This window comes from Ammospiza nelsoni, chromosome 10, assembly GCF_027579445.1.
Source record: "Ammospiza nelsoni isolate bAmmNel1 chromosome 10, bAmmNel1.pri, whole genome shotgun sequence".
Taxonomy (NCBI): Eukaryota; Metazoa; Chordata; class Aves; order Passeriformes; family Passerellidae; genus Ammospiza; species Ammospiza nelsoni.
Genome location: NC_080642.1, coordinates 12,635,974 through 12,647,573, shown reverse-complemented (window position 1 = coordinate 12,647,573; position 11,600 = coordinate 12,635,974). Strand labels below are relative to the sequence as shown.

At 36.9% G+C, this 11,600-nt stretch overlaps 1 protein-coding gene across 14 annotated transcripts in view; it reads right to left on the bottom strand.

The window, feature by feature from the left end:
• Positions 1-1,651: 1,651 nt before the first annotated feature.
• Positions 1,652-11,600, bottom strand: part of DLG1 (discs large MAGUK scaffold protein 1) — a 140,573-nt gene continuing 130,624 nt past the window's right edge. For all 14 annotated transcript variants that reach the window (XM_059478846.1, XM_059478847.1, XM_059478849.1 and 11 more), the window contains 6 exons: positions 10,707-10,757; positions 9,185-9,286; positions 8,780-8,952; positions 5,293-5,402; positions 4,835-4,926; positions 1,652-3,381 (listed from right to left, as the gene is read on the bottom strand). In XM_059478846.1, the coding sequence (XP_059334829.1) occupies positions 3,275-3,381; positions 4,835-4,926; positions 5,293-5,402; positions 8,780-8,952; positions 9,185-9,286; positions 10,707-10,757 (635 nt within the window). In that variant the 3' untranslated portion in view covers positions 1,652-3,274. The remainder of the gene's footprint in view (positions 3,382-4,834; positions 4,927-5,292; positions 5,403-8,779; positions 8,953-9,184; positions 9,287-10,706; positions 10,758-11,600) is intronic.

Genomic DNA, 11,600 nt, shown 5'->3' with positions numbered 1-11,600 from the left:
GTTAAAGAATAACCTGGTGTCACTGGAGTATTTCCAAATGTTCTCAAGGACCCATTGCTGAGATGCTTCCTGTGCCCTTCCTACTGGCCAGATTAACATCTGAAGCCCTCTCTCCCAGATGTTTGCACTAGGGCTTACATTCATATACAGACGACAAGAACGACAGTCCTAGTACCAGTTGCTTAAGACTGCAAGGGCAGGATTAGTAAAACATGAATCTGGTCCCAGGGCTCCCCTGTGGATCCTCTGTGGGAATGGTTCAGAGGGCAGAGCAGCAGCCTTTTTGTACAGGAGGTCTGTTCTAAACACAGTCCCCTCAACCACACAAGCACAGTTCACAGATAATTTTTCTATTTCATTCTTGACAACTCTGTTTTAAGGAGATATTAAATTTCTTAACCTAGTTTTCAAAACAATTCAGCAAAAAATGCCAACAATGAAATAACATAACTTACAATAACAATAGAGGGTAACAAATACTTCATCCAGCATGTGTCTGTATCGCAATTAAAAGTAGTTGGGTTATCAAGCAAGAAGAAAACCCATGATGCCTTCACTGGGCCAGCAAAAGAGTGGTAATATATCAGTGTGATGCCATTTGGATTTCCTAATTACTCTAGTTGTTAAATTAGAAGTCTTTAGCAAAATACATGCATTGTAAAACATAACTTTAAAACACAGAAAAGTGCACCCAAGAATCAAAAGATATATCAGCACCTGATGCTGGAAAGATAAGACCCAGAGAAAATCTAAATAGCACAAAACCCTGACAATTACACAAGATAAGACAACAAGGTGCATCAGGGCTCTCAGAATCACTTTTTCTGTCAGTGTTCAAAGGTAACATTGGAAACACACAAACTAAAAATGCAAAGCAAATACTCCAGAGTCCTGTGGGATCTTGACCCAAGACTGGTTTTCACTCCCTCATGACAACTGTGCAAGGTAACTGCTGTGGACTTCAGTCAGAGTGGAGTGTTTGGTGACACCTGGCTACTACAGGACAAGTGCCTGGGGGCAAAGTTTGGTGACAGCTACTCAGACACTCCAACATATGAAAGAGCAATTCCTCACAGACCTACTCAGCTGAACGGGCTCTTTCTGATGGGTTCAAAAAAGAGGTAAAAAGAAGTGCATACAATACAGAGATCTCAGATGTGTTTGCAGACTTGATAGAGATTCATACACTTCTGGGTTTTTTTTTAGATTTACTCTTTTAAGATGTCTCACAAGACACCACAAACAATCAGTCACTTTGAAAGAGGGAGACAACAGTACACTTCTAGTTGCCTTAAAAATTTATGATATTATTTATCAAAAGCTGCATCATCAATCCAGTACACCATGCACTTTCGTGGCTAGGAATTCTCAGAAAGGCAACACACCTGATTTCCCAGATCTTGAAAACCAGAAACTCTGCTGGGGCATGCACCAGCAGCTTTAACTTCCTTAAGCTGCACTAGCATCCCAGGTAACACCAGCAATAATTGTGTCACAAGTTTAAAGCTGATTTTAATGAAGTAACTTCAGTTGCCCCAGTGTGGCCACCAGTGTTTCTCTAACACCTGATTTTCATTTACAGTCTTGGTCAATTATTCTAAAGTGCTACAACACTTGTATTTATCATAATTAAAAACACACTTGACAAATATATTGTACAATAAAGTTTATTAGCTGTTCTCCTCTTTCTAACAAATGGAATGGATAGTGTTGATAATTCTTTACAAACCAAAGCTAATTTGGTTGTGTGACTGCCCCATGACTGTCATAAGTACATCCCTCTAAAAAACAATCGGTTGCAAACAAGCAATGGCAGGTACTAAATAATATGGGAATTTGAGAATTTCATTATTGAAGGTTTTGGTACAAGGTATTCATAACATTCAGCACAGAAGTTTGTGCATTGCAAATGGAAGATCTTGTGCCTGTGCAATCCGAGACGAACATGTACAGAAAAAAAATATATTGTTGGCTCTGAATTCTCCCTTTGGTTAAGACATGCATATTACAAAGGGGACAGGGGAAGACAAACACCTGGAGTTGCGTAGAAAAGAGGAGAACTTGCATGTATTTTTTTCTTGTACTAATATTCCCTGGACTTCATGCCCAGCCATCACAGCCCATTTGATTTTTCCGTGATTAAGGAAGGTAAATTCTAATTTGGTTTTTTATTTTTATTCAAAACAAAAAGCTAGGAGTAGGTGGTAAAAGAAAAATATATATTTTATATATATATATTTATACGTGTGCGCAACTATGTAAAGAAAATAATTCCCATAGTTACAGAGTTCAGTTAAAGAAAGTTTAATATATATATATTTATTATAACAAAATAGGCAGTTATTGTGGGTAAAATATTCATTAAAATCTGACCCCTAAGAACACACACATTTTTAGGCTATGAATCATTCTCTCATTGCCCTAATGACCATCTCTGCAGCTGTTTTCTGAATTACTGCCAATGCAAATTTGGCATTCCTCTGAAAAATACAAGGTTTCCTAGCACCTAAACATATTTTTAGGCTCAAAAAGTGTGATGACCATTATCTATAAAGAATTTCTGCAACACACTATAAATAGTGTTTCATGAGGAAGATTAAAAACATTACACATCTTTGTCCCTAGCAATTTTATTGGCAAAAAATGAAAAAATAGATTATAAGAATATCCGTATGAAATTATGAAAATGAATATCCCTTTAGGAGTAGTAATGGGACTTAATGAAAATGCTAACTCAAAATTTAAAAGTTTCTTTCTAACTGCCTGGAAAGAAAAAAAGATACTGTGACAATAGGATTGAACTCAGAAAATAAAACCTGAAATTGATTGCCCTGACCAAACCATGCTATTAAAGTTAAGCGTGCAAAGTTACTCATAATTTACAACTTCCTTGAATACAACTTTTCTTTCAATTGTTATGAAATTTTAAAAGAATGTCTATAAAGCTTTTTTGAAAAATCTTTGAAAGTTACTTTCCCTTAAACATTAAGGAATTTTACCCAGCAATTCCCACCCACCCCCACCCTAAACTAATAGCTGGTCAGGCCATTCCACTGTCATGTTCGAAAAATGGCAAACCAACAACACACAATAATACAAATTATTTAAACTAAGAGAGACACCAAATGTAAAGCATTATGGGAACTGCAGAATGTGATGGTTAGGGTATGAACCACGCTGGAAAGAACTAGAGGCAGGCTCCACTGGAAGGGCTTAAGAGTCGTCAGATGTAGTAGGTGATGTCAGTTAGAAAATGAAAAATAAAAATCTGTTTTCATAATTTTTCCTTTGCTGGAACCCAGATGTAAGGACCAGACTGTTCCTCTATGATCTGTTTCACTTGGTTGTAGATTTCTTCCAGAGTGTCTCCCTGGACAATAGCTGCAAAACATAATGTGGCAATCAGCAATCGTCCCTCCTCGATCGGTGCAGAGGCCAGGCTGCTCCTTGCCCTCAGAGTGGCAGGAGGATTTCTGACTGCTGAAGGAACAGATACCCTTGGACACTCCTGGGTTCAGTGCTGGACTGAAGCACAGAGTGCTACTGCAGGACACACTAAGCACTTCCTTAGGGACAGGGACCTTCCACTGTCCTACCAAGTATACACATACAACTGAGGGGTTTTTTAACCTTTTCCTAGCTACATGTTCCAATTTGCCTGAGTCAATTCACATCCTCCAGTATTCTTTTTGGCCCAACTTTCATTTGTGTGTCTAACACAAAGCAAGACAGTGCAGGGCTGTGTCCTCCCAGGCTGGTGAACTGGTCAGCTCTGTCCTAAAGCTGCACAGCAAGGCAGGCTGACCTTGAGATGCCTACCCAGCTCTACCTTTGCTTTTGGCTAAAATAAGGAGGAACTCATGGAGTTTGTTGTCCAGACAAGAGATTCTAGTTTTATAGACAAGAGGCTTCCTTACACAGTTAAAAGTGCAATCTATACTCATTCCTATCATGTTGGTTGATGTATTTTTGCCAAGGCTAGAAATTAACTAGAAATGAGCCAATATGTGTTCTGATATATCAGAATCAAATATGGTCTGGTTAAAATTAAGATAAAGTTTGAGCTTACCAATACTTCAGCCTGGAAGAGCAATCATTGTGAGATAGCAATTTATTTTTAATTAGTGTCACAATCTCAGTGTCAGTAATCCAAGAAGGAAAGTTTAGCATGGAAGACAGCTTTGGAGGCAGGTCAGACTCACTCTTCTGTGCATTAATAGAGTAGTACTGCATCTGAGCTTTGCTTTCATGTAAATTAGCTTCCTTTTACTCCTACCATTCCATTCTTGTCTCTTAAAAACCTTTTCCCCATCTGCAGCTGAGTGCTGTACTGCCTGTGGGAGGAGGCTGCTCCATTGTTATAGGCCCAGTATAATGTTCACAGCACAAGAGTGCATGAGAAAGAATTAGAAATGTCTTTGCAAGGCAAATAGGCCATAAGCTTCAGAATCTTCTCTCCAGCTAAGTTCAACCACACCTCTTCCAAACCCCAGTAACCTCAAAGCTGAAGTAGGATGTGCTTTTCATGTACTTCAGTGTAAAGTTAAAGTCTGTGGAAACAGAACCTGCTGATGAAGTTGGAAAATGGCAGAAAGTCCTAAGAGTTTTCAAAACCTAAATTAAGCTCCTAGTAAATTTTTGTTTATTTTTTATATTAAATTAGCTGATCAAAGTGAAATCAATGTAGAGATACTAAGATGGCTCTATACCTCAAAGTAATCACAGATCACCTGAAAAACAAAGCTCACTATCTCAGTGGTTAGGCAAGTATTATTTGTACAGCAAGCCATAAAATTTCAACTCTGGCAAGTGAGCAGTGACAAGGAGAACACACCTGTGAAGTGTTCAGTAAATTCTTGCTCCAGTTTTGTGGCTCTCTCAAATGTCTTCTTGGCTTGCTCTTCTGTTAAGCGTTTATTCATTTCCCTGAAATGGCAAACATTATAGCTCTTTTAAACCAATACAACATACTTGGAGTCTTTAAGGTTTTAAACTGTTGTTTGAATATTAATACTAATACATGGATTAAACCCTAAAGACTCCAAGCAAAGACTGTAGTGGAAACGAGCTGTTCTGGCATTATGTTGCATGGAATTTAACACAATGACATTTGTTTTCAAGCCCTTTAATTTGGATAAGAAGCCCCATTTTAAAGTCCCTAAAAATTAAAGTCAGGGAATTAAATATTATTTAAAACATAAACATTATAATTGTCTGCATATAACTTGCAGTTGCCTTTTCAAATACAACAGTCTCAAACAATTTAGCCTGAGGTACTTTACTTTTACTCACATGATATTTTCCACTGTTTTGGGTTTAATAAAAATGGAGATTGGGTACAGCTGGGCAATCTGCAACCTCTTGATCGCATTACCAGAAACATCAAGAATGCAATGTTTACCCTAAAAAGTGAGAGAGAAAGGAATATGGCACTAAGCAAACTTTAAGTCACAAGTAGCATAGCATAATAATTTAGAAGAGAAAACATGCCTCTACTGAAACCAAGAAAATGAGAGTATTTGCATCAATGATACTGTGATTTCACCACTTTGGCACAAGGTCCCCCAATCTCCTCTGCTCAATCCCACAAAATTTCAGATGTTCCTGACCCTTCTTTCTTCATTCCTTTCTTCATCACAGCTTGCAGCCCAATCAGCAATGCAGAACTGTACAGTGGAACAGCTGGACTTCAATCACACCACCAACATTTTTTATTTTGCTTTGTTTTCGTACTAATTTGAGGACGCTTTAGCGAGGTGGCCATGTCACAGATGTGATTTAGAGAAGAGCCAGATGACTTAACTGGCATACCTGAGGGAGTGCCCACCCTGGCTGGCAGGGAAATATGCCACCATATTCAGGTGGAACTGCAGAAAAGCCCTTTCCTCTCCCAGGTACCAGCCAGTAAAAATACCACATTGGAGATGGTGAAAGGAATTTATTTGTGTTTATTTATTATCCATCTCTTGGAAAACAAATATAACTTGACCATTCCTTGGGCAGCCGGATGACAGTGTGGTAATGCTGCTTTCCTCCCACTCTCTATTCTCCCACTAAAAAGAATTTTCCAGCTTCATCTCAAAGGCTCCTCCTGTTCTCAGTTCCTTTCATCTAATATATGCTCATTTCCACCTCACACATTTTTATTTCTTTCCTTTCTGAGTAGCATAGAATTAATTTTGCAGACTGTCATTTTAGAAAGCTACAGGGGAAGAGGAACAGAAAACCACTTCTGGGTGACTACATTAAAGAAAAACTTTTTCTTTATCAGGACACCAATGTTCATTGCAGAAATCTGTGAGCCAGGATACAAACCCACAAGTACCATATAAACCAAAGGTTACTCATATCATACAACAGCATTCCTGAACTCCTGGGAGATCATTCCTGGAAAAATGTCTGAAATTACTGACATGCTTCTGCTTCCTGGCAGAAGAAATAACTGGGATCATTTACATTTGGTCTCTTTCCCAACAAAATCAGAATTTTACTTCAGGAATTTTTAAAGAGAAGTGTTCTTCCCACATGAACAATATGTATGTCTGTTTGCTTTCAGCTGATGGTAGCTGTTTCCCAGATCCAGTCCATGGGTCTGCATGCCAACTGGTAACATTTAGAAAAGGTGTCTGTAAGTCCTAGCAGAGTATTTTACATGTGCTGATCTGTCCACATCTTTAAATGTGGCACATGCTCCGAATTAAGAGCATTATTTGAAAAAGAAAAAAGGACCAAGTAAAACACTATTTGCTGTGTTTGGCCCAACAACTTAAGCCAGGAGCAAAAGGGTGGAGGGCTAGAGAGCCAGCACAGTACCTGTACTGCACCTTATGGGGTATAACCATGACAGTTTATTCCAAATCAGCAATGAATATGCATTAACTGTGGCCTCGAGACACAGATTTGCAAGGTGCTGCTGATTCCAAAGGAAAGAAGATATGAAAAGTCTTTTCCAGTGAAGATGTGAAAGACAAGGAAAAGAAATACAAGTACATCATGTTACAAACATGTCTTCATGCAGGTAAGCTACTTTGCTCTCTGCACAGTGCATTCAGAATAATATTTTATATATTTTAGTTCCTTAGTTGCACTGCATCTGATTGAGAAGCACTGCACAGCAGCCAATGCCTTCTAAAACTGAACAAAAAGAAACATCAGAAAGCATCTTTAGCTGTGTCCATTGTGGGTAAGGAAATGAGAGAGACAGGGATCAGCTGGAAGCATGGGCAAGTGAACACAACTGAAGGCTATTTTAGGAATACTGTTTCTGGTTCTTTTGGGGTAATAGCAGTCACTTCTGCTCTCTCTTCTCCTAAACTGATTGCAGATAACTTGGAAATGATCTTTTGTATCCCAGCAATATAACCCACTGAAAAGACTCATCTTTTCAGCAAGATGGAAAAGAATACAAGGATGGGAACAACTTCAGATCAACCAGTCTGCAGCCCTGTCGTGATTTTGAAGTACAGTTCTGAAGGATAGGCCATTGTTTTCCAGAAAATAATGTCAGCTGCAACTAAGAAATTGCTGCATCTACCCAAAGTCCCATGGTGCCTATGCAAGAGATTTGACTGCATGGAGACATCTGCTAATACTTTGTTCTTCATGTCCATTTATGAAAGATTCATAGCAATTTTGTACCTTACTAATCCCCATGGATGGACAAAAGAAGAGAGTCAATTTCAGGTCCAGGATGGAACTGAAGGATTGTATTTGTGCTACCAAGTAAAGCAAATGCCAACTGATTTATAATGTCTAAGCTATTCAATAATTTCATCATTTAACCACAAATGATTGTTTCACAGCTTTGTTCAGCCTCCAATACAAAATACTGTTCATTTACTTGAACAATTCTGTAATTAATATTATTTTCTTTCCTTTTCTCACTCTATCCCACGGGGCCAGGTTCCATTCCATATGGTGACAAAGACAAGAGAAGAAAACATCATTTGCCCCACAGAATCTCACTGTGTTTGCCCTGGTTTTGCTTCCAGTAAATTCAGTTGCCAGAAATAGCAATACTCACCTATTTGGTCAAAATGGACTACAGAGTCAGCAGCAGAAAAACTCTCGTCAACTCAACATGGAACATTTGCAAAAAAAAATTTCACCACATGATTTTCTTTAAGACAAGCACCTTATTCTCAGGAATACATTTCCCTTTTTGAACTTTTTTTTTCAGACAGATCAAGTCAACTTCAGTAAGACTTTAGAAATAATTAGAATTTGCAATAAATAGTTAATTCAAATCACTTTGGGATAGAAACTGTAAGGTAATACTCAAAATATATGGATAGTTATAGAAAAAAATACTTATAAAATTGAATTCTTTACATTTACTGTCTTCTCGTTGTTAGCTAAAACCATGAGGAGCACAAAGAATAACATTTTTTTAAGTTTTCTTTTGTGCAGGTCTATGTCAAGAGGATCCTCATATTAATTAACTGCACCAGCACTACTCTTCATTAGTTAATGATTTGTGTATGTGAGCTAGGCTAATTAGCCTATAATTGTAGTTATTTCTTCTGCATTCTCTTTAAATGAGAGGGTTTACAACATTATCGTTGCTTTTTTCCCACAATTTAATCATGACGCTTTCATTATTCCAAAGCTTCATTATTTCCCTAAATGCATCTGTGACAATACACTTTGTTTCTAGCCTTATACAAATTCCTTTAAAAGTCAGAATGTTCCTAATGGCTTCTTGCCATTCTTCTCTTTCTCCCTGTCAGCACAGGCATATAATCAGCTCAGCAAATGAAAGCAAGTGGCACTGATTTACCTTTTCTGCTACTTCTCGCACTGATTGGACACTTGTTCCATAAAGGTGATTATTGTACTGGCCAGCTTCAATGAATTTGTGATCCTGAATATCCTTCTCCATTTGCTCTCGAGAAGTGACAAAATGGTAATCACGTCCATCCACCTCATAATCTCGTTTTGGTCTAGTAGTATCTTTAAATATAAACCAGTAGTTTTTAAAGCAAAACAAAAAAACAGTGACTTTTTTTTTACAATAACTAAAAAGCCTCCCATTTATATTGCAAAATTGTCACAAAGAGATTGATATTAAGATAGTTTAAACAATATATGAACTTTTTTTTAAAATCCAACAAATAGAGGATGTCTATAAAAAATTAAGAGAAAAATATAACCTAAAATTGCTTTAGTATTTGCTGAGACTTACGTGGAACACATGAGCCAAATTTGTCTGGAAATTCTGAGATCAGGTCATCATTTATTCTGTCTTTCATGGGTCCCAAAACAATCACAGGTCGAGTGTAACTGACTAATAAACATAAAGGAATAATGTCAGTTGTATTTTATATGACTGTTAAATTTTAACAGTTCATCCAAATAAGATCTCTCACACAGCAATGATTTTAATACTCAGAAGAATAGGTACTTCTAAAGAGAATAGAAACACACTGAAGAACATCAATCAGTCAATACCACAGTCATAGTAACATGTTAGACTTTCACTCTCAAATCTTCATTCTCAGTGATTGAAAATGAGCCTCAGATTATGAAGCCTTTGAGAAAAAAAAAAAAGCCTTCTCACAAACTAACATCCTAAATTCTAATGGAAAAATGAAAGAGGGGAGGTTTGAAAATCTTTTCAATTCAAAGAGGCACCTAGAGCAGCAGCGCAGTTCATAAAACTCTGTGTCTGTGTTGGGAGAAGCTTCTTTTCTCCTAAGGCCACAATGAAGCACTGGCATACAAAATGACTCAAATATAAATAGTTTCTGTAACTATTAACACCCTTACAAAATTAAGTGTAGTACCTTTTGAAAGTAGTTTAATTATTTATAATAAAGGGATTTTGGTTGAAAATTAAGTTTAAGCAGATTATGTCTAATCACACTGTAAGAACCTTTAAGACAATAATGCCTAAGTATGTTGCCATGATCAATTTCAGCAGTACAAATTTTAATTTTAGGTTCAATCTTTCAGCACAAATAAGTACCAATTAATTAAAGTCTGTCCTATTAAATATATTTTAATTTGACTCAGAGCTATTTCTTTTCTATTCTATTACTATATTTGTAAGAGAAATGTCTTGAATCTAGTATCTATTAACTTATTAATTAAATAACAAACATCTCTGCTGTTTCTCCCTTTGTGAGCCTCTCTGGTGAGAGGAAAACATTACACTGGAAATCAGTAAAAAGCAATTTTTTAAATGCAAGCGTGAGAAAATAATTTCTCCTAGTGATTTCCATTTCATTAAATTTTTTACTTTTTTCTGGAAAAAATCCATTGGCAATTATTAACTAAATTAGCCATATAAGAAAACCATTCAGAAATGGGAGACTGATTAAAGACATTTCAATTGAAGTTGGTAAGTAGACAAATGATCTATTCACATGCTTTTTGCTGTGCCAGAAACAATGAGAATGCTAAAGCAATGTGAAACAGAATAAAACCATAATTTATGAGGTTCTCACTGACAAAACTCTTAAGCATACTGTACTTTCCTTCCACAATATAAACCACACAAGAATTATTGAAGTAGCACACCTTTGGATTCTGCGCTAAATAATTCAGAGATTTTATTTAATAATTTATGCCTTTATAATTTATTCATTTGAATAACAGTAAGTTTCAACTTTAAAAGGGTGAAGAAGTTTATCCTGGTGCTTAATACATAAGGGCATGCAAAGCATTCTAACAATTAAGACTATTTCATACTGAGAGCTACAAACCTTCTTGTTGATTGACTGGTTCATATGACAACACATATTCCTCCTGGCCACCTAAAATGTAAAGGCAAAGACACATCAATGTATTTTTTTCCTAAAGGAACGTAGGGAGTCATTCCATGGACTGATGATACAGACACTGCCCAGCAATATGCATTACAATGATGCTGATGAGGGACACCTTTCAAGAGCCATGAATTGTAGACCTCACAAAGCTAAGCCAAACACTGAGCTTTAAAGCATAAGACACAGAGAGTAGAAAGAAGTTCCTGGTGTGGCTGGCATGTCAAGCTGGCATCGAGCACAAGAGAATTGTCAAGCGTTGCTGAGGTGGTGCTCCCCACGAGTCCTGGATGCAAGGCATGCATGCTGTCATTCACTGCTAGAGCAATGCCTGCTGCATTGGGAACGCTCTCCACACTCTGCAGCCAGCATCTACAAGAACATTTTTCCATATTTATACATGGCTGGCAACCATGTATGTCAAGGTGAACAGATCTTCCGTTAACTTTATCATGAATTGACATTTCCATAAACATCTTCAGCCACTGTAATTCTACCAAGAAAGCTATCAATGTATATACTAAACAACTACTGTTTTATAAATTAATTTTTAAAGACAAAGTTGAAAGCAAATAATGCTTTGGATTGTTCTCAGCTCCAGGAAGCACATTAGCAGTGAATGAAACTAAAATAACAGAATCTTGAATTTTGACAGCTGTAGGCTTTTTAAATGTTAGTGAAAGCATTTGAAATATACCTCAGTTGCCATCTCTCTAAAAGATTGCTTCTAGTCTAACATTATATCTCTGAGTAAAATTTCTTTTAATGAAATAACTAAAAATTAACTGTGACAGCAGAGAATTTATAATTCTGAAGACACAAGCTCGAATTACA